Here is a 27,514-nt window from a genome sequence, read left to right as displayed (position 1 = left end):
GTTTTTCCTTGAGAATTCACTGTTGTTGGTTGTTACATATGCACTAGCTATCTGATGATGGAATGCATCTAACCAGTGAGGTTTGGCTGATAGTGTGGAATATCTGATTTGGATCCAGTGGGAATTTCTACTGATGAAAGGAGAGGTGTGATTTTCACTAATTCCTCCATCCTGCTGTAAGCACCAACTCCCCTCTCATGCTGCTCCTGCGTGTTTCCTGTCCCTCAGAAGCTGCATTTCAGGCTGCAGCAGGAGAGGGAAAGTAATGATGGAAATCTCCTCCATTACTGGTGGTCTTCTATGGCATCTTGAATCCTTTGTCCATTAACCAGCAGTTTGTGCTTTCCCATAGTGTGTGGTGCATCCTGGACTAGAAACTGTAGATTTTCCATTTAGTAACTTTAGGAGTACTGAAATGTTGTAAACTTTTGTAGCCAGGTGCATTTTTAAAAGCTATGTCACATCTCTAATTGTTAATTTTCTCATGGCTTTCAAACTGTGCAAAACTGAATTATTCAGGAGGACTTTTCTTTCCAAGCAATAGGATAGCAATGTACAAAATGAATCACAAAGTTACTTGGACAAATTACTAGAGACTGTGGCCTATACTACTGTGTATGGTTTGTTGTAAGCTGGGTCTTTCTGTGTCAATTTGCATCATTTAATGTACATGTTAACACTTATACTTTGTTTCAGTTATGTTTTTTAGATTCTGGTTAGTTCTGCAACCCAAATCTTGTTTATTGTTTATTCAATGTCCCATCCTGTTGATTGTATTAACTCACTCTATTTAATCCGCCTTGAGACCCAATGAGAAAGATGAACTACACATAACATAAATAAAAATAATTATTTTTTAATTAGGCTTAGTGGCAAAAATAGTACAAATAGGTATAAAGAAGTACATTAAGTTAGACTAGAGTATGCAAGTGGTTGCTTGGGGGAAAAGTTAAAACAGAACATTTAAAAAGGTAACGGAAAGGCAGAGAAACAAACTACAAAGAGCAGCTTTTGTCTTTGTCCTCCTTTTTTGTCAGACTATTCAAAAATACTACACTATTATCCTGACTCAAGATCACTCTTCTCTGGAGATGTAGTGATGAAATGCTGTTAAGTTGATATAAAAGGCATAGCTAGCAGTTCTACCAGTTCCAATTGCTCTGTTATCTTTATTTGAAATAGTTGGGTTTTTTTCAAGAAACCTATTTTATCAAGGAGTCTTGCATCCCTGCCTAATCAAGAATTTTAAAACTAAGGATTGATAGTCAGCATTGAAAGTTGTTATACTTAATTGACCGCCATATGATGTGATGAAAACAAAATGTTCAGAGTAAATGGTGCTTGCAAATCCTTCAAAAATACCGTCACCTATATAATTAACACTGCCCAAGGCCTTCTTGAGCAGATCTCTGAAGAGATACATGCGTTTTCTAAATTTAAAAAGGCATGAAATAATATACACTGTGAACCAGGGCTTTTTTTCTGGAAAAAGAGATGCTGGAACTCTCAAGAGAACCCCCAGTAAATAGTACATTACAGTCTTCACTAATACTTTACCATGTAATAGTATATAAGAATATCAAACAGACACTTCTCATACAATATCAAAATATCACCATACACAGTAAGCAATGAACTTTCAATTGTACAATTTGAAATAACACACGATAAAAATATATAAACATACTCCCACAAGTCAAAACTGCTCTCCAAAAATCCGTTAAAATTCTCCAGGTAGCTACATGGAAAAGTCTCTGATGGTGCTACTCATGTGCCTGCTGAGAAAGACATAGGATGGTCATTTAAAAGTTACTTGAGGCCTGGGTGCTCCATTCTTTGAAAACTTTTTCTGTGTTTAAAATGATGCATTAAGAGGATATTGCTCTATGAGAGAAGCTCAGTGCTGGACCAGGATTCCAAAATCGGACTGTTTGCGTTGATTACCGATCAACTGAATGGATATTTTTATCTCCATGAGTAAAAAAAAAAGATTTTTTCTGAAAGCCATTGTACTCTCTGCTCTCAGGATTGCTTCCTGAGGATGTTTAAGGTGATCCTGTAAAACATAGATGTACTACAGCTCTTCTAAAACAAAGAAGGTTGTGCTCATTTGCCTTACTCTGGTATTAGTTGTGCTTCCTGAAATTCATATTTGTGTCCCCCCCCCCCCCCCGACTTTCTACTTTTGGAGCACTTTGTATGTTAAGCTGTCTGTTGGTGAACAGCGTGTTGCAGAGAAGTACTCTGATAAAGAAGGCTTACTGTGGCAGGCCAACTTTTTTGAAGCAACTTGTTCCTCTGTTTCTGTTCTTGTTGAAGATCTCCTTATATGTTTCCAGTGGTTCCTGAGGATTCTCAGGAACAGGGCTTTTCTTGAGCAGGAATGCACAGGAACGCAGTTCTGACTGGCTTGGTGTTGGGGTGTGTGGCCTAATATGCAAATGAGTTCTTTCTGGGATTTTTCTACAAAAAAGCTCTGTGTGAAACAATGGTGATGTCATGGGGTGTGGCCTAATATGCAAATAGGTTCCTGCTCAGGAATATAGAATGAAACCCCTGTATTACTCACTAAAATCTGATAGAATATATATTTATCAATCGTGTTGTCAATATCTACCTTATAACTTCCTGTAACACTTTTAAACATTTTTTTCTTTCAGTGAATCAAATATTATAAGTATCTGGAATAATGGAAAAGGCATTCCAGTTGTAGAACATAAGGTAGAAAAGATGTATGTTCCTGCTTTAATCTTTGGACAGCTGTTAACCTCCAGCAATTATGACGATGATGAGAAAAAAGTTACAGGTGACATATATATTTGTTCTGGAGAAATTAGAATTAGCTGTCTTAACAACGATCTCTTTATGACATTTGAAATTAATTTCATGAGCTTTCATTTGCATTACTTGGTGATTTGCTTTACAGTATGCCATATGGGTGATAGGGTTTAAAAACTGATTCAGCTGCCTATGATTCTAGGGTTAAAAAATGGTTAGAGGAATACTAAGTTGTGTTCTCATGTTTCTAGAGTTTTGTAACATTTATGTATCCATTATCTGCAAGGATTCTTCCCCTCAAAATTGTTTTCTTCATATACATGCTGTAAAGTACTGTTTGTTCATAGTTGCCCGTACACACTTAGGATGGATCCCCCGGTAGGTTACATTGATGAAGATTAGGTTGAAGGTTGCCATGCAAGAAACTTTGACTACACCTAAAAAATAACCTCCAAGATGAAAAAGTAAAGTGGACAAAACTTGAGATGCAATTTGGAAAGGAGCTCAGATTTTTTTTTTAAAAAAAAAAACTGATACCATGAGGGCTTTTATCTTTAGAAGAGAAACTCAATTATATGTACCTATTGTTTTAACTTTGTTTCAGTTTTGGTTCTTCAAATATTTCACTGTTATGTATTATTTTAGTATTAAAAATAAATTTGTGTAATTACGCGGCATTTAAGATGAGTTTGAAGCAGTAATTGATATCATTATTAAACATTTTCAGTCACTGAATGCCAAAAAGCAGTCATTGCTGTTACAGTCAATTAAATTCCATTTAATTTTGAATCATTCTGTGTAATCCTTGATGCTACATTAAACTATAAGATGATTGATTAGAGTTTTCCCCCTAAATTATACCCAATAGTAAAATAGCATTACCTTTTTAGTTTAGACTTCTGATATGTATTGCATTGTTCTGTATGAAAAGATTGAATATTGTTGCTTTTACTTTGATTAGAAGCCAAATTGAATGTGATTGTAGCAAAAACATTGGGTCTCCTGCCAGCACTTGCCTCTTGAAACCATTTTAGTAGTTTTTCTCCTTGTGACTGTTAAAGGAACCCCACTGTGATTAAAAATAAAAGCTTTAAAATAATTTGAGATTAGAGAGGTTCAGCTCTTCCCTCCAGTTTGCTACTTAATTCCACCTTGTTGATTTATAGGGGATTTGGAGCCTCGGTTGTGTTCTATTGCTGTTCCTTTCTTAATACCACTTGTGTTTTCTTACTTTCATTAATACTGAATTGGAAACATACAAATTATGAAACTATAGCTTTACCTGCCTTGAGGAGAGAGCTGATCTGTAGAGAAGTGATTATAACTGCAGTTCTGAGAACACTTTCCAGGGAATAGGCCCAGTGATTAAAGTGGGATAGGCTTCTGAGTAGGCTGACTTAGGCCTGCTTTTTATATGTACCCTAGATTGGTTGAGAAAAGAAAGCATTGGTTCATCACTGATACAAGCTGGGCTGTGTTCCTCCTAACTAACATTCAGGTAGAATCTCAAAATTGATGCATTGTGTCTGTAGTGATGTCCTTGTGGGAGCCACTGATGGTATATGAGTAGAGATGTGATTCTGTGTTCTGACTGTACTGGCAACTGTTCTGACACAGGCATGGGGGGATAATGTTATTGCAGACTTTTGTACTCACTGTAAACAAGAGAAAATGTGACATTACCAACAGCTACTTTCAGAGCATTTATTTATTACACTTGTTTGTTTGTTTGTTTGTTTGTTTCACTTATAGACCACCCTCCCCTATACAGGGCTCAGGGTTTCAATAAATACATATATTAATCAATTATAATCAAATTATATCAATTAAAAACAATAACAAGTTACAGTCTAATTCAGATGGCATTTAAATACTGATTTATACCAAATACAACATTATATATCAGTAAGGCTCCCATATTATCCATGCAGGAAACTTATGTCAAATTTACCCTTTATGGTAGTGAATTTAGAGACAGAGTAATCTTAGATTCAGGTATCTGTACCTGAAGAAGTGCGCTTGCACACGAAAGCTTATATCTTGAATAAAACTGTGTTGGGTCTTAAAGGTGCCACTGGATTCAGAATAACCTTGGTTATTCAAATTTCTTCCATCTTGCTGGTTCTCCCCAGACTTTCTGATGAAGTAATTTTGTCTTCATTTAGGCCGGAGTGGCCAAACTGTGGTGGGAGCCACATCTGGCTCTTTCATACATATTTTTTGGATCTTAAAGCCCCCAATGCCCCATTAGCAGGCTTGGAGAATGCATTTAGAGTTGCTTTCTATCCACCTCTCCCTCCCAATCTATTTGCCTGCCTGCCTTCCTTCCTTCCGCCCCTCCTTCCCTCCCTTCTTCTCTCCCTTCTTCCCTCCTTCCTTCCCTCTATTCAAACAACTGCACATGTCTTGCAGCTCTCAGACATCTGACATTTATTCTATGTGGCTCTTATGTTAAGCAAGCTTGGCCATCCATGAATTAGGCCATTCGGTTAGACAGGGCCTCTCCCAATCAGCCATTTTGACATTTTCTGGAGGAGACTCATCACAAAGGACAGAATTCTGTCCTTTAAGCATTAGCAGTCCCTTCCTATTCTACCTGTGTTAAATAATTAGGCTGAACTAATGGCAGTGTGATGCCCTTTTATTGGAACAAGCCATGTTGGTCTGCTGGCCCATTGTAGTTTTGGGTGGGGAATTTCTGGGTATTTTGGGGTGGGTCCTAAACTGAGTGGAGTTTGGGGAGGGAAATGAGGTCAGCAAGGATGTGATGCCACAGAGTGCACCTCCCAAAGCTACCATTTTTCTTCAGGGAAACTGATCTCTGTAGCCTGGGGATTAATTGTAATACCATGAGAACTGCTGTTTGGCAATTCTAGCCTATTAAAATATGACTTGGCATTTTCCTGGTCAGGCAGACTGAAAGCTAACTGGAAAAACTTGATCTGCCATTTCTTGTCCTACCTAGTTTACACTAAACTAGTCTCTTATTATCAGAGTGCAAATTAAGCATTTTATTTCCTAAATTTGTACATTTAACCAATTTGATTTTGAGTGAGGTGTCATTTAACCTACACATAATGCTTATTTGTTTTTCCAGGTGGTCGTAATGGATACGGTGCAAAGCTTTGTAATATATTCAGTACAAAGTTTACAGTTGAAACTGCTTGCAAGGAATACAAGCACAGTTTTAAACAGGTATGCTGGTTTCCCTTGCCTTCCTTTTATCTTTGTTATTTGTGTGAGAAACAGTTCTAAAGATTTATAGTGTGTGTGTGTTCAGTAGTCACTTGTTGTGAAGGTATCAGTTAGCAAAATTGAGCCTGCTTGTTGGGGAGGGTGGGATAGAAATCCCAATAAATAAATGAATAAAAATAATAGTTTGGATGCTTTTGCATCTTAAAAGATAATTTCCTTGCTTGGAAAAATAGCTGAGTTCTGTACAAAGATACAACTTATATGATCCTTGTTAATTGTTTTGGCCTTAGTTAAGAACCCACATCTTTACAAAAACAGTTATGATGAAGAACATAATTTTCCATTTAATTATGTTTCTGGTCAGGGTGCAGGCAAATTGATCTATATTTTCACAAAGAACTGGCTACCCTAGTTTAGTTCTAAGCACCTGGAAAGACAGAGATTTTTAGTGCTGTCATTTCTGTTTTATTATAAATAGAGCATATTTATTTCCAGTCATAGCCCGCCCATCTGTCATGAGCATATTCCCCCCTGCTGCCAAAAAAAAAAAGATCCCAGTGTAAATAAAATGCAGCATATAATTGAAGTATCTTCTAAATTATTATAAGTATCTTCATTAGAAATCATTGGAAGCATCTTGGAAATTATAATGAGATTTATAATGAAAACATATATTTGGAAATTTTCAAGAAAAAAATTGTGAAGAAAAACTGTTTGGAAATTCACTTGAGGGCTTTTACCATATCATTAGTTTAGAATTGAGAAAACTTTAACTTGTTGCCTAATTTATGAGTGTCAAAAGTCCCAACCCAGACTAAGAATTTTTGTTAAAGGGAAGTGATGGCAAAATAAAATCACAAGATTACCAGACTATCACTCTAGTCTGGTAGGTGCCACCAGTCCGTTCTATCTATTCCCCTAGCACAGTAGCGAAAGCACAAGTCTTCTGGCCTCTCAGAGTTAAAAAGAAAAGTCAGCCTTTCAAGGTAGCACTGCAGATTGAGTTCCCAATCTAAAACGTTCCTGTGTAGGTGATCAGTGGTCCAGGCTTCTGGAATTAGGCTTTGAAGTCAATGAAGGCAATAATCCACAAGATAAAAATATAATTATTTTTATTTAGGTTGCAAAAAATAGGTTAAAAGACAGACTGTGAAGGAATAAAATAACAAACTCTATGCTTTTCCAGCTTAGCTAGTACAGTAAAGCAAAGTTCCAAGTTATCAGATGTAAATTGAAAAACTGGAAGGTTCAGCAACAAAGTGGCTCTGGTCTTCAGAGACAAAGGGCCATAGCCCATAAGAGCAGCAATTCAAGATGGATGTCTTGAGCAAAGTGACTGCATAGTGAGGCAGTCACTTCAAACTGAGCTAAGTAACCACTGACATACTCCATGCCAAGTAGCCACTGAGCCCCAGAATGGCAAAAGCTAACTAAATTTATGGAAAGATTCTCTGACAGGCCTCAGGTCTGTTAGGCCAATCAGAAACCTGAGAGGTGATGTAACTGTCTTTATGTGTTGCTAGGCTTGTGACATATAGAGTTTGACCAAGGGAGAGAAATGAAACGGTACTGCAGATTAGTCTTGCCCCTTTCCCACAGATGCAAATGATAGCTCAAAGGCTTAGAATATATGTACTGAAAACGTGAAACAACATCATCCCAGAGTCGGAAACGACTGGTGCTTGCACAGGGGACTACCTTTACTTTTTTTTTCTGATAGGCCAGGATAGCTGTCTTGGCTAACAAGGTCACAGACTCTCGTCTTCAACAGATTCTAGGAAAGTATATGTGGGTTTCTGCAGCATGAACCAAAGTTTTTATTACATAGGACAGAAGCAAAGAACCATTTTTCTTTACAATGAGTTGATAATGTTATTATAGCAGTTATACAACCAAATTATCATTTAGTAGACACCTTTTAACTATGACACTGGGAGTATTATTTATTTAATTTATTATTTATACTCCACCTTTCCCCCCAATGGGAATCCGAGGCAGCTTGGATCACTCTCATCTTTTCCATTTTATCTTCCCAACAACCCTGTGAGGTAGGTTAGGCTGAGTACGTGTGACTGGCCTAAGGTCACCTGGCAAGCTTCTGTGGCCTGAGTGAAGAGTTGAGACTGGCTCTCCCAGATACTAGTCCAACACTCTTAACTACTATACCACACTATTCAAATTCACCATGTTAATTTTTTATGCATCATTTGTAGAAGAAGTTGGTTATTTTTCTTTTAAACATTGTTTTCCATGTAAGACAAAAATAAACAAACTTAAGCAAAAACTGAATAATTAAGACAGTTTCTCTCAGAAGTTATACATGTAAACTATACATTTGCTAAGTCCTTTTATGAAATACATGTTTTAGAATACTGCTGATACGTGTCTCTTTTTTTCTGCAAAAAAGATTTGGATGAACAATATGATGAAGACTTCTGATCCCAAGATTAAGCATTTTGAAGGAGATGATTACACATGTGTGACATTCCAACCAGATCTTGCTAAATTTAAGATGGACAAACTTGACAAAGATACTGTGGCCCTCATGACAAGAAGAGCTTATGATTTGGCAGGAGCGTGCAAAGGGGTCAAAGTTTTGTTTAATGGAAAGAAACTACCTGTAAGAGCCTTAAGTAAAATATTTCTGCAATTGAATATGTATGTTTTAAAAACAATAATAAAACAATACAAACATTTTGGTAAACCATTTTTGTTTTTGTTGAATCAAGGTGAATGGCTTCCGTAGTTATGTTGATCTTTATGTCAAAGATAAACTGGATGAAACTGGAGTTAACCTGAAAGTTATCCATGAACTTGCAAATGAACGCTGGGATGTATGTCTTACTTTAAGTGAAAAAGGATTTCAGCAAATCAGTTTTGTGAACAGTATTGCTACCACAAAGGTGAGTTGTTTTACATACCTTAGAGTGAGTGGAAGACTTAAAAATGTAATTATAGTTAAGAAATATAAATGTTTCACTTTCTCTTAGTTGTTTTTCTTTTTTCCAACCTTAAGGGTGGTAGGCACGTTGATTATGTTGTAGATCAAATTGTTGGAAAATTGATAGAAGTGGTGAAGAAGAAGAACAAAGCTGGTGTTTCAGTGAAACCATTCCAGGCAAGTCAATCTTAATATTTCAATGGATTTCTAGAATCAAAAATCAGTACAACATTTAAATAGCTTTATTTTTTTTTAACCAGGTAAAGAATCACATATGGGTTTTTATTAATTGTCTCATTGAAAACCCAACTTTTGATTCTCAAACAAAAGAAAACATGACACTTCAACCTAAAAGCTTTGGGTCCAAGTGCCAGCTATCAGAGAAGTTTTTCAAAGCTGTAAGTATTGCATATTGCTTTCTTACCATATATGTTTATGAAAAATACATTAATACTGGATCTGTTTGCATTGGGGAAAGATTACTAGTTCCAGTTGTTCCTTATATGCAAAACTCAAAATGTTGCTGCAAGCAACAAGTATTCTACATTGTAAAATGTGCCTTGTGGCGACCATGCTATTGAATCTTTATGTGAAACCCTGAGGGCAAATCAATTGTGATTTTTAATAGAATGCCATTAATATTCTGATGACACTCGACTCAATCTTCCTTTTTCTATATCACCTGGTGATGGGAAGAACAACAAAGGTCACAGTGTTATTTTTCTGGTTCAGTAATAATAGGAAAAAGGTGGATTCTGACCTTCTAAGTACATTATTTTACTTTATTTGGGTGAAACTTTTTGTTTTAATATTTTCAAAAATAGTATTGTATTTTATTTCTTTTTCTTATAGGCCTCTAACTGTGGTATTGTAGAGAGTATCTTGAATTGGGTGAAATTCAAGGCACAGACTCAGTTGAACAAAAAATGTTCATCAGTGAAACACAGCAAAATCAAGGGAATTCCCAAACTTGATGATGCGAACGATGCTGGTAAGAACTAACCATTTTCTGTCCTGAACTACCATATAAAGCAAATGAAATTTATTTTTTCCAGGGAGAAAAAAAATATTCTGGAAATAAATATTTGTTAATTTTTAAAAATATGTATTTATTTTACAGATAATTTTATGATAATAGGTACTTTTTAGGATATGTGTTTTCCAAATAAGACTGTTTTATTTGACCATTGGTTGTTAAAGATTTCTGGCTGTATTGCCGTGGTCTTGGCATTTTCTTTGAAAAACTCATAATGCCAAGACAACGGCAATATAGCTTGGAAAATCTACAACAACAATGTTTTATTTGTGTTTGCATGCAAATTGCACAAAGTAATGTGAAGGCAAGCCTCTTTTCTGCATTGTGGTTGCCTGTTACACTTCAGTGCTAGAAGAGTAATCTGTGTTTATTTTAAAATGGGCCAACTTCTTTTAATATTGTTAGATTGCTTTAATGTTATTTCATTTTTTTCCCTTTCCTTCTCCACCCCTTTTCAGGCGGAAAACATTCCTTGGATTGTACCTTGATTTTAACTGAGGGAGACTCAGCCAAATCATTAGCTGTCTCTGGCTTAGGTGTCATTGGAAGAGACAGATATGGAGTTTTCCCACTCCGGGGTAAAATGCTTAATGTTCGAGAAGCATCTCACAAACAGGTAAAGAATATCAGTTTAAAGTTTAATATATAGCTGATAATTAGAGTTGATAGCTCTGGACTGTGAAATTTTTGGAGATTTTGAGTAGAACCTGAGGAAAGTGAGGTTCGGGGAGCAGAGAGAGTTCAGTGGGGTATAATGAGGTAGAGCTGATCTCTTTTAACTGGAGGCCAGCTTTAATTCCAAGAGATCTCTACCCCCCCCCCCCAAAAAAATCTAGTAACTCTACTTATTTTTATATAAATTTGCTGATGTTGTATGTATATTGCTAAGCTGTTGCTTGTCTACATTTTATCCAGATCATGGAAAATGCAGAAATTAACAACATCATAAAAATAGTAGGCCTGCAATACAAGAAAAGTTATGAAGATCCAGAGTCTCTGAAAACATTGAGATATGGAAAGATTATGATCATGACAGATCAGGTCAGTGAAGATGTGAAATTTCAAACACAAAAACATTTTTTAATTGAATTGTAATACTCCTTTAGGAGCGCCATGGTATGGAGTGGTAAGCTGCAGTACTGTAGTCCAAGCTCTGCTCATGACCTGAGTTCGATCCCAGCAGAAGCTGGGTTCAGGTAGCCGGCTCAAGGTTGACTCAGCCTTCCATCCTTCCAAGGTTGGTAAAATGAGTACCCAGCTTGCTGGGGGTAAAGTGTAGATGACTGGGGAAGGCAAAGGCAAACCACTCCATAAAAAAAGTCTGCCATGAAAAGTCACAATGTGATGTCACCCCAGAGTCGGAAAAGACTGGTGCGTGCACAGGGTACTACCTTTACCTTTTTAAATACTCCTTTTACCTAACTGCAAAAAGAGATTGATTCAAGACAGAAAAAAATCCCCTTTGGACATTTGTGTTAGATTCAGGATGCCCTGTGAAATTCTGTAACTAAATGTGGAAGTTTATTTTTTAAATGTGGAATATTTTTAAAATGTGGAATATGCAAAGAAATTTTGTTCTAATGCTGCTCATTTGGGGGAATTTAACGTACTGTTCTTATTCTTTAAACTGTTATGTCTGGGGGTATAAAAAAACCCCTGGTATCTTTCAAGCTTATGTATATTGAACCTCCAAAATTGGTATTTCCCAATATTCCTAATACCAGTATGGTATTTGGATTTGGTAAAGATTCGGGATTCCTGATTTTTTTCAGCTCCATTATGCCCTGTGGGTACCATTATAGTCAATAGTCTCCATAGGGTATAATAGAGAATCAATCTGGGGGTATTTGGGGCTCTGGAGGGGCTGTTTTTTTAGGTAGAGGCACCAAATTTGCAGCATAGCTGCTGATGCCTCTCCTCAAAAAACACCCCTCCCAAGTTTCAAGAAGATTGAACCAGTGGGTCCAATTCTGTGAGCCCCCAAAGAAGGTGCCTCCATTCTCCCGTTAGTTTCAGTGGAGAAGGAAAAAAGGTGCTTAAAGGGATTGTGGTCAGTGTTCCCTCTAAGCTGAGTTAGCATGAGCTAGCTCACAGATTTTTAGCCTCCAGCTCACACATTTTTGTCTTAGCTCAAGAAAAATGGCCCCAGAGCAAGCTAATTTATGCAGTGGCTCACAACTTTAATGCCAGTAGCTCACAAAGTAGATTTTTTGCTCACAAGACTGCATCTTAGAGGGAACATTGGTTGTGGTCCCTTTAAATGTCTTCTCCAAACCACGTAAGTGGTCTGACTCCACAAGTGAAATCCACAGGTATTTAAATGATTGGCAGTCCCTTTAAACACCTTCTCCAAGTGGTGAGTTCATCCAGAAGTTGTTTAAAGCAGCTGTGATCTCTTTAAACGCCCTTTAACTACAACTATTGGGTAGTTTTTAGATATTTTTTTCAACTCAGATTTAGTTGAATGTACACCCCTAGTTATGTTATATCATGCGCAGGGTCATCTCTCAATTCTATAATCATTTCCATTAATTTAGGGGAAAATACATTCCAACTTGTCAGTCTGTCTATTTGTAATTTTTTTTACCTCAAATTAGGATGAAAGTTTCAGGTATTGTGCCCCTCACCTAAGGAAGCATCCTTCTCAGTTGTCGGTTGAATAGGAAGAGGTGTCCTTTGTTCTGGGAACAGTAAAAGGCACAACATTTGTTGTGAATTTGTTAATGCAGGATCAGCCATCACCACCCACCAGCATGCCAACCCTTCTATCACATGGTGAATAAAAACCTCTTTTCCCCAATATGCCAGGCTTCCAGGGGGAGAGTGTATGCGGACAGGCTTAGGTGGCAAAACTCTTTTCTATTTCTTCTCCTGCATTTTGTTACACTGCCCTAGACTTGCAAGCATTGCCTTTTCTCACTCCTACCATCATGTTAACACCTGTATTGGCTTAGGCAAGCAGTGCTTTGGGGTATATTAAAATGAGAGCCCACACTGAATTTACAAACCAGTAGTGTGGTTGGGAAAGCACTGTGCACAGGCATGAATCTGTCTCTCACAGATAGAGGTCCTCAGTTATTAAATTTCATAAAAGTTATTTAAAAAATACAATATTATTAATAAATGAAAGCATCCTATACATTCTCTGAAAATTTTGACATTTCTTTTATGAGAGCATTCAGCATTAATTGATGAGTTTCTTTTCATTTTCAGGATCAGGATGGATCCCATATTAAAGGTTTGCTGATCAATTTTATTCATCACAATTGGCCATCCCTTTTGAAGCATGGTTTTCTTGAAGAATTCATTACTCCTATTGTAAAGGTGCGTCACATGCTCATAGTATGTTTTTCAGATATGCACTATGAACATACTGTATCTAATAAAGAATACTGGCATCAGCTCCTAATTTATTAATTCATGTTGGGTATACTTTTTCTAACATAATTTTATCTATGCTTACAATGAATTTGAGTCCTTACAGAGTGAGGAAATTATTTATATGATAGATTATGTAATAGATAATAGGTTACAAAGTATGTAACCTGTTTGTAGTCACTTTGTTGATTATAGTTAACAATATTAGAGTGTATCAAGGAATATGTGTATGTTTGTGTGTGGGGAGAAACAGATTTATTAAGCACTATGGATATTCCTTTCTATGTGGCCATTTTTCTTTTGCGTGGAAAAAGATCACAACAAATAATCTAGCATATAAATAATTTTCATTTTATAAAAAAACCAACTAACTGGTATATCTCTCTTTTAAGGCAAGCAAAAATAAGCAGGAAGTTTCCTTCTATAGCATTCCTGAATTTGATGAATGGAAAAAGCATATGGAGAATCACAGAGCATGGAAGATAAAATACTACAAAGGTTTGTGTTAGCAGACTCCCTCCCCCCACCCCCGGGAAAAAAAAACCCCGACAACAACAAAAACCAAAACAGTGTGGCACTTGAAAGATTCAGGCTCAGACCAGTCAAAGTTGGCCATTTCTGAACATTTATTCAGTGGAGCTTACTTCTAAATAATACGGGACTGACTTCTGAACCAGACCTAGGATTGCACTAAAGTTCTTTTGAACATAATGGAACAAGTTAGTTACCACCAACTAAACTCACTCTTCAGTGGTACAATAATGGCTAACTTTTAATTTCATCAAAGCCTCTAATTTTTTAAAAAAAGAATGTAAACATTAACTTGAAAAAAATTGTTTGTGTCACTTCTAGGTTGTATTCAGCTGATATTAAAATTGTAAGAAAGGTTATTTAGATAAACTTTCTTTTTTTCTTTTAACCAATGTAGGTTTGGGTACCAGTACTGCTAAAGAAGCAAAAGAATATTTTGCAGATATGGAGAGACATCGAATTTTATTTCGGTATGCTGGTCCTGAAGATGATGCTGCCATTACCTTGGTAACTATCCCAATAGTTAATTTATCTCTGTCAGTTTGCTCTCTGTAGTTCATATCCTGTCAAGTATTTTCTCAGTTGTCTTTGCCCCCCTTAGAATAAAGCACTTCAACAAACAACCTAAATTATTCCTATGGAAAAAGAGCTCCAATCCCTTTAACTGTTGTTGCCCATTTTATTACCCTTTCTGGTCTAAACTGCCTATTTTGGACTTGACCCCTTGCCCTCCAGTGGTGACCATGATAGCACCAGAAAGTTGTCTAATAACATTGCTAACACAATGGACTTCTTGTCAATTAGACTCTGGAGAGGATAACTATGGCCTTGCCTTCCCTAGATTCTCCCTTCCCACAGTTCTTTTCATCTGCTGTTTCTGTGTAAAATGTTAATTTCAGAAACAGAAACAAATTATCCAGTTTATCCTTTCTGAACTGAGATAGCCAATGGCTAAGAGCTATTATCATTTACAAATATAAAGAGATAGTAGTTTGAAAAAATATACTGTTGAGACGCTTTTCCCTAGGCTTTTCCTCTTGCATATCTTCAGGGTGACAAACAAAACTCCTAACATTATAAAACAAAAGCCAAGTCTGTTTAAAACATACACAAATATCAAATGTAATAGAATGTACAATACTGTATATTAAACATCCTAATTTTTGCTGAAAAAACAGCATTCAAGATGACTTATACTATAAATATTAAAAATAGTAGCAGCCAATCAATCAATATATGTTAATACATATTAGTTTTCAGGGTTTTGGTTAATGTTTCCTAGTTGTAATTTGTCTGATTAACATATATGAAATCTTTTAGGCCTTCAGTAAGAAAAAAATTGATGATAGAAAAGAGTGGTTGACAAATTTCATGGAAGACAGAAGACAGCGTCGGTTGCATGGCTTGCCAGAGGTATCTGTCATGTATTAAGAGGGGGAAAGTATTTCATATATTAAGAGGGAATTGTTTATTGGCATTGAAAATAATAATAAATTTTATTTATTTTAGCAATTTCTGTATGGTACAGCAACAAAACATCTAACTTACAATGATTTCATCAACAAGGAGTTGATTCTTTTCTCAAACTCGGATAATGAGCGATCCATTCCATCTCTCGTTGATGGTCAGTAGACCTTTATGAAGACCTATTGCATTTTTTATGTCACTTTGTAGATAGAATTGTTTTGAAAGGTAGGGGTCCATGGGCACTCAGATTTGTTATTATAACTAATCTCCCTAGATTGATGTAAGACATTACTATCTCTCTCTTCTAAGTGGTTATTCTAATTAAAACATTTATGTACCACCTTTCTATTTGTGGCTTAAGGTGGCTTACAGTTTGCTTCATTAAAACCGGAAATATTAGTAGTCCTTGGAAAACCCCATGTCATTTGCTAATACCTTGTGTTTTCACTGGGCCAAAACAGACACATGAACCACATTTTAAAACTGTAATTAAAATCAGTGGATCTCAAAATGAGTTGAGACCCAGAAGTGGACTGGGCATGAACTGGAACACAGACCTCAGTTTTTCCATGGATCAGGGCCCAGGTTATAATCCATGAGCCCAGTCTGTGCCATCCTGCTGACATGGACCTCCCAGAACCCCTCCAGGAGATTCGAAAGGTCTGCGTGGGCAGGACTTGCAAAAGCCATTTAATAGGAATGCATTCCCCTTGTATGGCTTTTGCAAAGCACATGAGTGAAGGCTGAACAGCAACTTCACCTACCTTGAAGTGAGTGAAGTCACCACTCACCTTCACTTGCTCGCTGTGTGGCTTTGCACAAAGGCCATTTAAATTTTAAATGGGTTTTGCACTGATCAGATGGTTCACAACCCAGTCTGTTAAATGTGGAGGTTCAAGGGCCAGGGATCTGTAAACTCTGAGGACATCAAATCTGCATGATTTGTCCCCCCCCCCCCCACTCGGACCATTCCCATTCCTAATCATGACACCCCTGTGGGGAGGTCACAAGGTCATGGCGGAAGAGAAGACAGTCCTAGTCAGCACTATCTATAGTTTGCTTGAATTGCAAATTATTGTTACTTTGAAGTGGGAAGTAGAGAGGAGACGCTTCTTTACAGCTGTGATTAGAAAGCTACTGGATAGCTTGGAGTAATATTTTGAAAAATATTTTGAATAACTTTATTCCTCAACACAGGTTTTAAACCTGGGCAGCGCAAAGTTTTGTTTACTTGCTTTAAGAGAAATGATAAACGTGAAGTTAAAGTTGCTCAGCTGGCTGGTTCTGTGGCTGAGATGTCAGCCTACCATCATGGGGAAGTGAGTATGAATAATAAAACCTGTGCATGTGTGCTTTCTGTCGTTGGGTTTATGGTCAGTACTGAGGAGGGCCAACTTTAGAAAGTAATCCTCTTTTATCTGTGGCAGTTATTTCAGGGGTGGATGAGCAATGAATGACTTCGTTCCCCAGAGTTTTCCATGGGCAGAAGGATTTCTGCTTATGGAATGCAACCTGGAAATGCTTCCCAGATTCTGTTTCTGGGGGTCCCCTGTCCTTTAGAAACAAGGTTTTTTTTGGGGGGGGGGTGCATTTCAGGGCTGCTGTGGGAGAGAGGAGATGAGAAAGTTATATTCTGTGATCAAAAAATCTTGCTACCTATAGAAAAACTTGGGTATCTAAGCCTATGAGTGGCAGAAGACAACCCCCCTTCCATTGGGAGGAGGTGAGAAAGTTACAGTCTGTGATCAGAATTCTTGCTGCCTGTGGAAAAACGCTGGTATCTAAGCCTATGAGTGGTAGAGGACCCACCCCCTTTCCCATCTTGATTGTAATTGCTATTACAGTAGATGGCCAGCCTCTTCACTTGCAAATGAAGATGTGGTAAAAGGGCAGTGATGACTGAGTTTGGGGAATGAATGACTATTAGCCTTCATCCTTCTACTCCACCTTTCAACCTAATAGGCCCTCAAATAGCTGTCTCTGCATTTCACTCTGTAGCAGGTGATAAGTAGCACTACTTGAAGACAAATACATTGTAGTGGTGTCTGTTTTCCTGTTTGGAAAGGATATAGTTTTGCACACCATTATGACAATGCTATATGGTTTTTCTTCCAGCAAGCTTTAATGATGACCATTGTCAACTTGGCTCAGAACTTCATTGGAAGTAACAATGTCAGTTTGCTGCAGCCTATTGGTCAGTTTGGTACTAGGCTTCATGGTGGCAAGGATGCTGCAAGTCCTCGTTATATTTTCACAATGCTGAGGTAAAGTTTTATTTCAAAGCAAGACAAACTAGTTTTATTACAGTTTTATAGAATTGGCAAGTATATATTTGTCTGAAGGATACTAAATGAGCATTTCAGACCACCTGTAAAAACTAGCTGAAATGCTTGAAAGAATCAAAGTAAAATGGCTTGAATTCCAATCCAATGAGGAGTCCCTAAAGCTATATTTTTGAATGGGGAATCCTTTTTCATGTGTTATACAGCCTTATAACACATATCTCTGCAAAATTCATTAGATGTTTAGAGAATGAGGGACAAGGAGTCACCCCTCCCAAAATAAAAAATCTTTATTGAAAATTTTTGCTAAATACAATGAACAGCAAAACTGATAGACAAGGAGTTTCTTAATCAAAATAGTACCCTGAGCTCTGATACTGTTTGACTAAAAATGCCACCCATATTCTGAAGCAAGTAGTATCACGATAGTATGCAAACTGGAGGCAAACTGTCAGTTAAATGTACTGGGGACCCATGGACCACAGTGAGACCTGGCTTGTCCATGCACTGAGTTGCAACCAAGGTCTGATTAAGATGCTTCCTATTATTGGGGAAATATCAGGTACTCATTCCTATTGCAAATACATATTTCTCCTAATATGGTCCTAAAGAGAAAACTATGTACACATTAGAACACTTTTGACATCCTCAGCCAGTGTTGTTAGTTTAAGAAGGATGAAAAACTGTATGCCCTAATCTTTATAATGTAACAATTTGAAACTTACTTTGTTTTTCTTTTCTTTAAAGCCCTTTGGCTAGACGGCTTTTTCCAGTAGTGGATGATAATCTGCTTAAGTTCCTTTTTGATGATAACCAACGTGTGGAGCCAGAATGGTATATTCCCATAATTCCCATGGTCTTAATAAATGGTGCTGAGGGCATTGGCACAGGATGGGCATGTAAAATTCCAAACTATGACACCAGGGAGATTGTGAACAATATCAGACGAATGTTGGACGGATTGGATCCTCATCCTATGGTAACGTAACTTCAGGATAATATAACTAGTCCATATAATGAAGCAAATTATAATTTTTCATTTGTAAAGAAACAAGGGTATTTTGTTCATTTTTTAGTATGTAAAATCTGATCATGGATGTGTTTATAGGCAATACATTAATATGTTAAAAATGGTTCATAAAGGTTTGCTTCAAGTCCGTTTGCCTCCCTCTTTTAATGAAATGCAGCATATTTATAGTTTAACCATGTTCTCAAAAAAAGTTCTGGTTGTTCAGGATAACTTATCTGTTCATGTATAGATGCTAGCAACTTTACATTAGATACTTTTCTCTTTGCCAGCTTCAGTAGCTTTGTACTTAAAGGTGCTTTCTAGGGTATATGCTCAAATAAGATCTCCCTGCACCTAAGGACAGTTGCAAATGTTTGAATGTCATATCATAAGGATGGAAGTGTTCTGAGAATTTGGTAACATACCCTCAGCTTTATGATGATTCTGGTTTTGAAGTTTTTAAGGACTGACTAGAAGGAGCCTCTAGTTCAGTTTTGATAGTTTTTAGATTACTCTTTGAAAACAATTCCTATTCTTCTATTAAAATGGTTGATTGATGTGTTCAGCATTCTGCAATGCTGACTATTATTCACAGTACAGTTACAATATTGACTGGTGTCACATTTTCTGTGTCTTTAGCTTCCAAACTACAAGAACTTTAAAGGAGCTATCCAGGAACTTGGTCAAAACCAATATGTAGTAAGTGGAGAAATATTTGTAATTGACAGGAACACAGTGGAAATTACAGAGCTTCCAGTTAGGACATGGACCCAGGTAAAATATATTTTTAAAGGTTTTAGATTTTTATTGTTTGTGCTTTTAAAAAAATATAACTGATTTTTACTTTTCAATGTACTTTTAGGTTTACAAAGAACAGGTGTTAGAACCGATGTTGAATGGGACCGAAAAAACACCAGCATTAATTTCAGATTACAAAGAATATCATACTGATACTACTGTGAAATTTGTTGTGAAAATGACAGAAGAAAAGCTTGCTCAGGCAGAGGCTGCTGGACTTCACAAAGTCTTTAAGCTTCAAACAAGTTTAACTTGTAATTCTATGGTAACTTTTCTATATGTTTGACTACCAGATAATAGGTCTTAACTGTTTTCTGTCAGTTAGGCAATAGTTCTGTTTTCTGTCAGTTAGGTAAGAGTAAATATTTGTCCATTCATATTTATTTCCACAAAAATAAATAGTGGGTTATCTAATTTACATTTAAAAAGAAAACTTTTAAGTTTATTTTATTAAGGAAATCTGGTGATGAATATGAATATGTTACCCTTTAATTTTTGATTATCTAATTTGTGGGTGTTAAACAGTTTGTAGAATCCAGAGTGCCTCTTCAACTACCCCTAGGGTAAAAACTTCTTGCCTCTGAGTTTGTTTAGCCTGATTCAACTCTTGAATATGCAAAGTAATCTGAGAATTCCAAACTTCTTGCAAAATCAGGGATTCTCAGTTTCCTCTTTCATTTCTGATCATGTGGCAGAGTTTTCTCAGAATGGTTTGCAGAACAGGAAGAGAATAAAGAAACATTAGGAGTGCAGAAACCCAGGCGATAGCCTGAAAATGGTGACAGTGAAACACTCTTGAGATGTACAGTTTTATTTTTTTTTTAAAAGTTACTAGAATTTTCCTTAATTTCTCAGTTCCTTGATTTATATTATCTTCCTGTGATAGGAATGCTGTTTTTATGGCCAGCCTTGAGCTATGAAATGTAAATGCATAGATAAAAATTGGGCTCCAGCAAATAACCGGTGAATCACTGTGTTAAAAATGCTTCAGAACCGTACTACAGTTTTTGCCTCCCCACCATCCTTTTTGATAATAATTGTGGAGGTTGACTTGGCGGCTTGCAGTTGAACATGCATCAATTCTTATTCCTCCTGAGAAATAATGCATTGAATTAATTGTATTGTGTTTTATAACTTTCCTGGATTGCTGGAACATGGATTCAGTTTGGGGTTTGTTCTTGAAACACAGAAGTTTGTCCTGAATATGCAAACTAACTTTCATTTTGAACGTCATAGTCAAGGAATAAATTACATTACATTACATTTTGCATTTTCTTGAAGACTTGTGTGGGGATTAAGCTTGTGGTTGAATCTGAAATGTCTAATTGTGCACTGAATGCATATGCCAAATTTCAGTCTAATACTTCATTATTCAGTGGAGTTCAATGTGAGTGAACTGAATGTTAAATAGACACCCAAGCTTTAGTTAATTGGAACACTTAAATTTGGTAGAAAGCGTAACAATCAAAATTTGAAATTAGTTAAAATATTAATCAAAAATTTGAATTGAGAATGTTCTAAAAGGTTTGTAGTTCTGTTTTCATGTTATTTTGCCTCTGTGGCTTATACAAATGTTCATATTTCTTGAACTTACTAAACCATGTGCAATATTTGAAATTATTTTAATCCAGTATTTTATATCTGTACAGGTGCTATTTGATCATATGGGGTGTCTGAAGAAGTATGAAACAGTGCAAGACATTCTGAAGGAATTCTTCGATTTACGATTAAATTATTATGGCTTGCGCAAGGAATGGCTTGTAGGAATGTTAGGAGCAGAATCTACTAAGTTGAACAATCAAGCTCGTTTTATTTTAGAGAAAATACAGGGGAAAATTTCCATAGGTAAGAAAAAATAACATACCTTTAAATAGATATTTACAGATTTAAGTGCAGGCAAGGAAAATAAAAAAAACAAATTATTTTTTCATCCTTTTTTATTTCATATAGAGAATAAATCAAAGAGAGATTTGATTCAAATGTTAGTCCAGAGAGGCTATGAATCTGATCCTGTGAAGGCCTGGAAGGAAGCACAAGAAAAGGTAACCTTGCAGGAAATGTGAAAGATTCTTGAAGTGAAGGGCTTATTTTAATATAAAGAGAAAGATTAGATAGTAACCTGGTCTGATAATATTGTTGCAAAATTTGCTTCCAAGTAAGAGTTTAAGATTGTATTCTAACAGTGCAATCCTGAACAAAGTTACACCATAAGCAATGCTACGTCTAAGCTGTGGAGTCTTGTGAACAAAAATTCTACTTTGTGAGCTACTGGCATTATAATTGTGAGATACTGCATAAATTAGTTTGCTTTGGGGCCATTTTTCATGAGTTAAGACAAAAAAATTGTGAGCTGGAGGGTAAAAAAACTGTGAGCTAGCTAACTCAGTTTAGAGAGAACACTGACTATAAGCCTCATTGAGCATAGAAGGGTGTAACTTAGCTTGGGATTTCATTCTAAGTTACAGTTCAAATATAAGCAAATAACCTGTGATACAACTGCAAGCTGTAGACTGTGTATGCTTTTAGATATACATATATTGTAGTATTTAATATCTCCTGGCATTTGCAGTCACATCCATGTATTTGTTTAGGAAATTCTGGATTTTAGTTGCAAACAAGTTTGGGACCTCACTATCGGAAAAGGCAGGGCATTAAATACAGTAAAAATATTTAATACTGTGGATGAAGGGATGTTTGGTTTTTGCCTTTGTTTCATATTTAGAACATAAGAAGGGCCTTGCTGGATCAAAACAGTGGTCTATCTAGTCCAGGATCCTGTCCAGCATCCTGTGGCAAACCAGTTCCTCTGGAGGCCAACAACAGGGCATAGAGGTGGAGCCCTTCCCCTGATGGTTGCCTCTTGGCTCTGGGATTCAGAGGTTTAGTGTGTCTGAATGTGGAATTTCCCCATGGTCACCAGGTCTATTAACCATGGAAAGACTTATCCTCCATGAATTTAATGGAGAAAAAATTCTGTTTAATGGAAAAATTTTGTTCACTTCTATTAGTATGTTTGGAATTGAACTAGTATCATGAAAAAGTAACTTCAGGTTGATACGAAGTTTATATTTCTTTAAAAATAGGCAAACTGGAGATAATATTTGAATAAGAAGAGCCCTGCTGAATCAGACCAGTGGTCCCTGTAACTCAGCATCCTGTTTCAACAGTGGCCAACCAGTTGTCCTGGAAAGCCAGTAATCAGGAGTTACAGGACATAGAAGCCAAGTCCTTTCCCTGATAGTACCTCCTATCACTGGTATTCAGAGGGTTTCTGCCTCTGATTTTGGAAACACCAGGGACTAGTAGCTCTTCTTCATGAATCTGTTTAATTCTCTTTTAAAGCTATCTCTGCTTGTGGCTGTCACTTGGTTGTTGTTCAGTCGCACAGTCGAATCCGACTCTTTGTGACCCATGGACCAAGTCACGCCAGGCCCTCCTGTCTTCCAGCATCCTCTGAAGTCTGCTCAGATTTATGTTAGTTACATCAGTAATGCTATCCAGCCATCTCATCTTTTGCCGTCCCCTGCTTCTTTTGCCTTCTGTCTTTCCCAGCATCAGGATCTCCTCCAGTGAGTGCTCCCTTCTCATTTGGTGACCAAAGTATCTGAGCTTCAGCATTTGACCTTCTAGGGAACAGTCTGGGTTGATTTCCCTTAGGAATGACTGATTGGATCTTCTTGCAGTCCAAGGGCCTCTCAAGATTCTTCTCCAGCACCACAGCTCAAAAGCATTTATTCTTCTGCGCTTGGCCTTCCTTATGATCCAACTCTCACAACCATACATTACTACTGGGAATACCATAGCTTTGACTATATGGACTTTTGTTGGCAGGGTGATGTCTCTATTTTTTATTATACTGCCTAGGTTCACCATAGCTGTCCTCCCAAGGAGCAAATGTCTTTTAATTTCATGGCTACAGTCATCATCTGCAGTGATCTCGGATCCCAGGAATGTGAAGTCTGTCACTACTTCCATGTCTTCCCCTTCTCTTTGCCGAGGAGTGATGGGGCCGGATGCCATGATTTTAATTTTATTGATGTTGCGTTTCAAGCCTACTTTTGCACTTTCCTCTTTCACCCTCAAGAAGAGGTTCTTTAGGTCCTCTTCACTTTCTGCCATTAGAATGGTATCATCTGCATATCTGAGGTTGTTGATGTTTTTCTCAGCAATCTTAATTCCGGCTTCTGCTTCATCCAGGCCGGCATTCCGCATGATGTGGCTATCACTACATCTTTAATTCTCCAGTAGTGTCATGGAGGAGGAATACTAGTTTTTGAGATGTGCTTTTTACTTGGTTACAGAAGGGGTCAGTTTGCAAATGATGCCAAGGAAAATGGTCCCCAAGTTTCCCAGACTCCTCTTGTGCTTTTAGGTTCAATGGCTTGTTGAAACTTACAGAGATTTTCTTCTGTCCCTCCCCTGCTCCTGTTATACTTTTGAGCTAGAAGAGTTAACTTTCGTGAAAGATTAGGTCTTGCGAACTGATAGAAAGTTTATTTCTTTTTTTTTTTAAGCTTCCTTCATCCAGTCCTCTCTCAAGGCTTGTCAGTGCTTTCAAATCTGCCCCAGCAAAACTTGTTGATCTGAGCTTCCTTGTCCTTGGGGAGGAAGCAATCATGTAATTATGCTCAGTGACCCATCATTCATTCTGTTAGGTGATAGTGCTGTGAAACTCAGCATTATAATTGCATCCATAACCATCTGGCTGCTGGGAACTACAGTTGTCTCAGATGTGGGAAGTGAGTATCGCACCCAAGGAATCTCTTGGGGGATCAAGCCCATCTGTAGTTTCTGTTATCAGTTTGGAATCTATCTGAGTATATCCAGTATTCTGTCGTCTTTTTGGAAGTTGTGAGATGTTTTGAAGGACCCCTAACCACTGGGAGGAAAGTCTAATCTAAAAGCAAAAGAGCCTATCCTACCAAGAATATGGAGAGATCTTGAGTGGAAAAAACACACTTGATCAAGAGGGCAGAAGATGCTGTTCTCAGCTTGAATACCTTTCATTCTCCTCAGAAACATCTGAAGTTCTATCCAATCCTGAGGAAAGAAGGATTTGGGGCAGAAGAAGTGGGACAAATGTGGGTTTTACTTCCAAAATTCTTTCTAGAATTTTTTTTGGATTCTTGAACCTGTAGTTAAACAGGAAGAGATAGAACATTCTTACAGTAGTTGTACCTTGCAGCTTTTCTTCAAGATCCTTCATGCTGCTTTTCAGGGTAAAATGGGCTAGCTTTTAAAATACACAACCTAATTACCTGTCTTCCACATTACATTGAAGAAACTCTCAGGGATGAAAGACTTCTTTATTATCCCTGTACAGTAACACATTTTATTCTTGATAGCAGCATTCTTAGAAGCAAACAGGTTAGCCTTTGAGGAATTAGACCTCTCCAAAGAGGTGGAAGATCGCCTTTGGAAGATTACCTTGTCAACTCACTTTTTGGCAGATTCTGTTCTTAGTATGATATAGAGCTTCTTCATGGTCTCTGCAGTCCCACACATGGATACTGCTCTGGAGCTGGGGAGCAGGCATTGACTGTGCATTCCTGGAGCAAAGAGAAGGCGCTCCGTTTCTTCTTAACCACTGATCTGGAAAAGACCTACCTTGCTGCATTCCACATTCTTTTCAGCTGCTTCATCTCCTCCTTATAGGCATCTTCATTGTGGTATTGTTTCATCCATTTCTTTCTTCATCTAAAAAAATGTTCATTTGCTTTTCCTTGTGGATTCCTCCTTCCCAAACATCTGGCGTCATAATTGGGATGTAGACCAAGGATCTCATGTCAGTTTCCTTTATGGGCTCAAAACTTTTATTTTGTTCTATACAGCATTCCAGTTGAACTCAAAGTTAGAAAGAAAAGCTTTCAGTCTTGAAGAAGTAAGAGGAGGTCACTAACCTAAGAATTCTAAGAACACTTTCCTGGGAGTAAGCCCAGACTTCAGTAGGATTTTGATTAGACCTGCTTAGCATTGCGCTGTAAGGCTCATTGTTTTAATTCCCGCAAGTCATCCACCTAATCTAAGGAGCACAGTAACTTTAAATCTTGCGGGCAGCCTCAAAGTTTTCAGAAAAGGTGGTTGATTGGGTAGTCAGCATTTGTTGAATACCAGTTCCAAGTAATGGAAGAAGTCCTGAACATAATATGAGGAAGATCTGCCACGCCAAAATAATATGGGGTCATCTCTAGGGAAGGATGAACAACAGACCCTTAGATGCAGTTTCAATGGGTTATGTCCTGGAACTGGAAATATTCCTGGGAAAAGATTCTTCTATTTTCTGTAAATTTCCTCCTCAAGAATCACACCAACACAATATGCTTCGTCAGCTGTCAGTCATTTGCTGAATATTGGGGGCAATCAAATTCTCTTATAACCAGCTCTGTTCATTAGCATACTCAGCTTCTTTCTTAGCTTCAAAAGATAATGTGGACATGTGAGCAATATTAGATGTGAAACATAAGAGCATAAAACTTTTTAGATAGAAATGGTACTGTCTGTGATTGATCACTGTGACTTCATGAGTCGAATAGCTCTTTGGAGACTATAACTTTATATGCTGATTCATCCAGTGAAGTTGTTCCATTTTATCTCTGCAAGCAGATAGTCTTTGATCATTTGCTAGCACTTGGACATATTCACAAAGTTCCTGATAGTACAGGTGGGTTTTCTGGGCCTTTAGAGTATTACTGGTGTCTGGATACTTGGAAAGTATCCTCATCAGCACCTGTGTTTTCAGTCACAGATATGGCCATCATGCCTTTAGGTCCACAGGTTCATTGTGAACGAATAGGAGCCCCCTCATCCTATCTTAGAGGTTACAAAATTTGGAAGTGGTGATCAGCACCAGGAACAGCAAGATCCTAAAAAAGATGAAAGTTCTATTTTTCCATGGAGCATAGTAGATATCTTTTACCCGGATTACAGTGGCCCAGCTGCTAGATATATGGTATGATACCTAAATTTAATTCTGTGAATGAAACTCTATGATAGACTTCTCCCTTATCCAAACCCAAATGGCTAATGCCTTTGTTTTGTAGTGCCAAACCAAACCCAAGGAAAGCTTTCCTCTGGTGTCTTGTGCCTAAACAATTGATGACAGGCACCCCCCTGAAAGATCCATGCTGTGTTATAATGATGATGGAAGTCCAGCTGTTTGTGCAATCCTGAAGGCAGGTTCCCCATTCAGTGTCAGAGACTTGGTCTAACTCCAGAGCAACAGAATTCATCAGCTGACTAAAACTAAGTGCAGATGAGGCTGCCTTATTCTGAGTCAGACTTGTTTTATTAAGGTCTGGATTGTCTGCTGTGACTGCCAGCGGTTCTCCAGGGTCTCAGCTAGAGATCTTTCACATAACCTACAACATGATCCTTTAAGAGACAGAGATCAAACCTGGGACTGCCTATGAACATATGAAGCTGCCTTATACTGAATCAGACCTTTGGTCCATCAAAGTCAGTATTGTCTTCTCAGACTGGCAGTGGCTCTCCAGGGTCTCAAGCTGAGGTTTTTCACACCTATTTGCCTGGACCCTTTTTTGGAGATGCCGGGGATTGAACCTGGGACCTTCTGCTTCCCAAGCAGATGCTCTACCACTGAGCCACCGTCCCTCCCCTGTGTGCAAAGTAGATGCTCTAGCAGTGAATTAGAGCCCCTAAACTATAACTTTATATTTTGAGATTCTACCATCAGTTTGCTACATGAAGAGTTGACTATAGTATTTGGGGGGGGGGGGGCGGTGTTTATATTATGCTCACAAAGTCTTTTAGGGCTGGAGGTTCTGCCTGGCAATGATCCAGACTCAGTCATTTCCCTTTTGGTGTTGCTTGCAAGCTGACCTTGTGACCAAGAGGAGGCACCTTCTCAAAAGTCAAGGTTTACTCTAATGTAATATAGTACATTATTAACAGGTACCTTATGACTATGAAAAATTTTGCAGCTTTTAATATTGCAACAATATAAAAGTGTCTCACTTGTGAAGATTTTCATTCATGGCAGTATTATGGAGAACTCCAAAAATGAATCCCCATTGTAGGTAGAGGGGTCCTGCTGATAATGAAGAGAGAACTCATGGGTTTGCCAGAAGTTGAATCTGTAC

General features: G+C 37.5%; 1 protein-coding gene across 3 annotated transcripts in view; it reads left to right on the top strand.

The window, feature by feature from the left end:
* The window catches only part of TOP2B (DNA topoisomerase II beta), a 53,611-nt gene that overhangs the window by 14,407 nt on the left and 11,690 nt on the right, over window positions 1-27,514 (top strand). For all 3 annotated transcript variants that reach the window (XR_009555894.1, XM_060248797.1, XM_060248796.1), the window contains exons 5-25: window positions 2,661-2,806; window positions 5,876-5,973; window positions 8,381-8,593; window positions 8,703-8,876; window positions 8,990-9,091; window positions 9,175-9,312; window positions 9,767-9,905; window positions 10,409-10,566; window positions 10,866-10,991; window positions 13,164-13,274; window positions 13,721-13,826; window positions 14,257-14,366; window positions 15,180-15,272; window positions 15,369-15,483; window positions 16,524-16,645; window positions 17,442-17,590; window positions 18,356-18,587; window positions 19,257-19,391; window positions 19,480-19,680; window positions 21,065-21,260; window positions 21,366-21,457. Coding sequence is in view for 2 of the 3 variants with exons in the window: in XM_060248797.1 (XP_060104780.1) it covers window positions 2,661-2,806; window positions 5,876-5,973; window positions 8,381-8,593; window positions 8,703-8,876; window positions 8,990-9,091; window positions 9,175-9,312; window positions 9,767-9,905; window positions 10,409-10,566; window positions 10,866-10,991; window positions 13,164-13,274; window positions 13,721-13,826; window positions 14,257-14,366; window positions 15,180-15,272; window positions 15,369-15,483; window positions 16,524-16,645; window positions 17,442-17,590; window positions 18,356-18,587; window positions 19,257-19,391; window positions 19,480-19,680; window positions 21,065-21,260; window positions 21,366-21,457 (2,956 nt within the window). In the remaining variant the exon portion in view is untranslated. The remainder of the gene's footprint in view (window positions 1-2,660; window positions 2,807-5,875; window positions 5,974-8,380; window positions 8,594-8,702; window positions 8,877-8,989; window positions 9,092-9,174; window positions 9,313-9,766; window positions 9,906-10,408; window positions 10,567-10,865; window positions 10,992-13,163; window positions 13,275-13,720; window positions 13,827-14,256; window positions 14,367-15,179; window positions 15,273-15,368; window positions 15,484-16,523; window positions 16,646-17,441; window positions 17,591-18,355; window positions 18,588-19,256; window positions 19,392-19,479; window positions 19,681-21,064; window positions 21,261-21,365; window positions 21,458-27,514) is intronic.

Source organism: Heteronotia binoei, chromosome 10 (genome assembly GCF_032191835.1).
Source record: "Heteronotia binoei isolate CCM8104 ecotype False Entrance Well chromosome 10, APGP_CSIRO_Hbin_v1, whole genome shotgun sequence".
NCBI classification, from domain to species: domain Eukaryota; kingdom Metazoa; phylum Chordata; class Lepidosauria; order Squamata; family Gekkonidae; genus Heteronotia; species Heteronotia binoei.
Note: the sequence above shows the minus strand (reverse complement) of the source record. Positions and strands in the feature narration are given on the sequence as shown.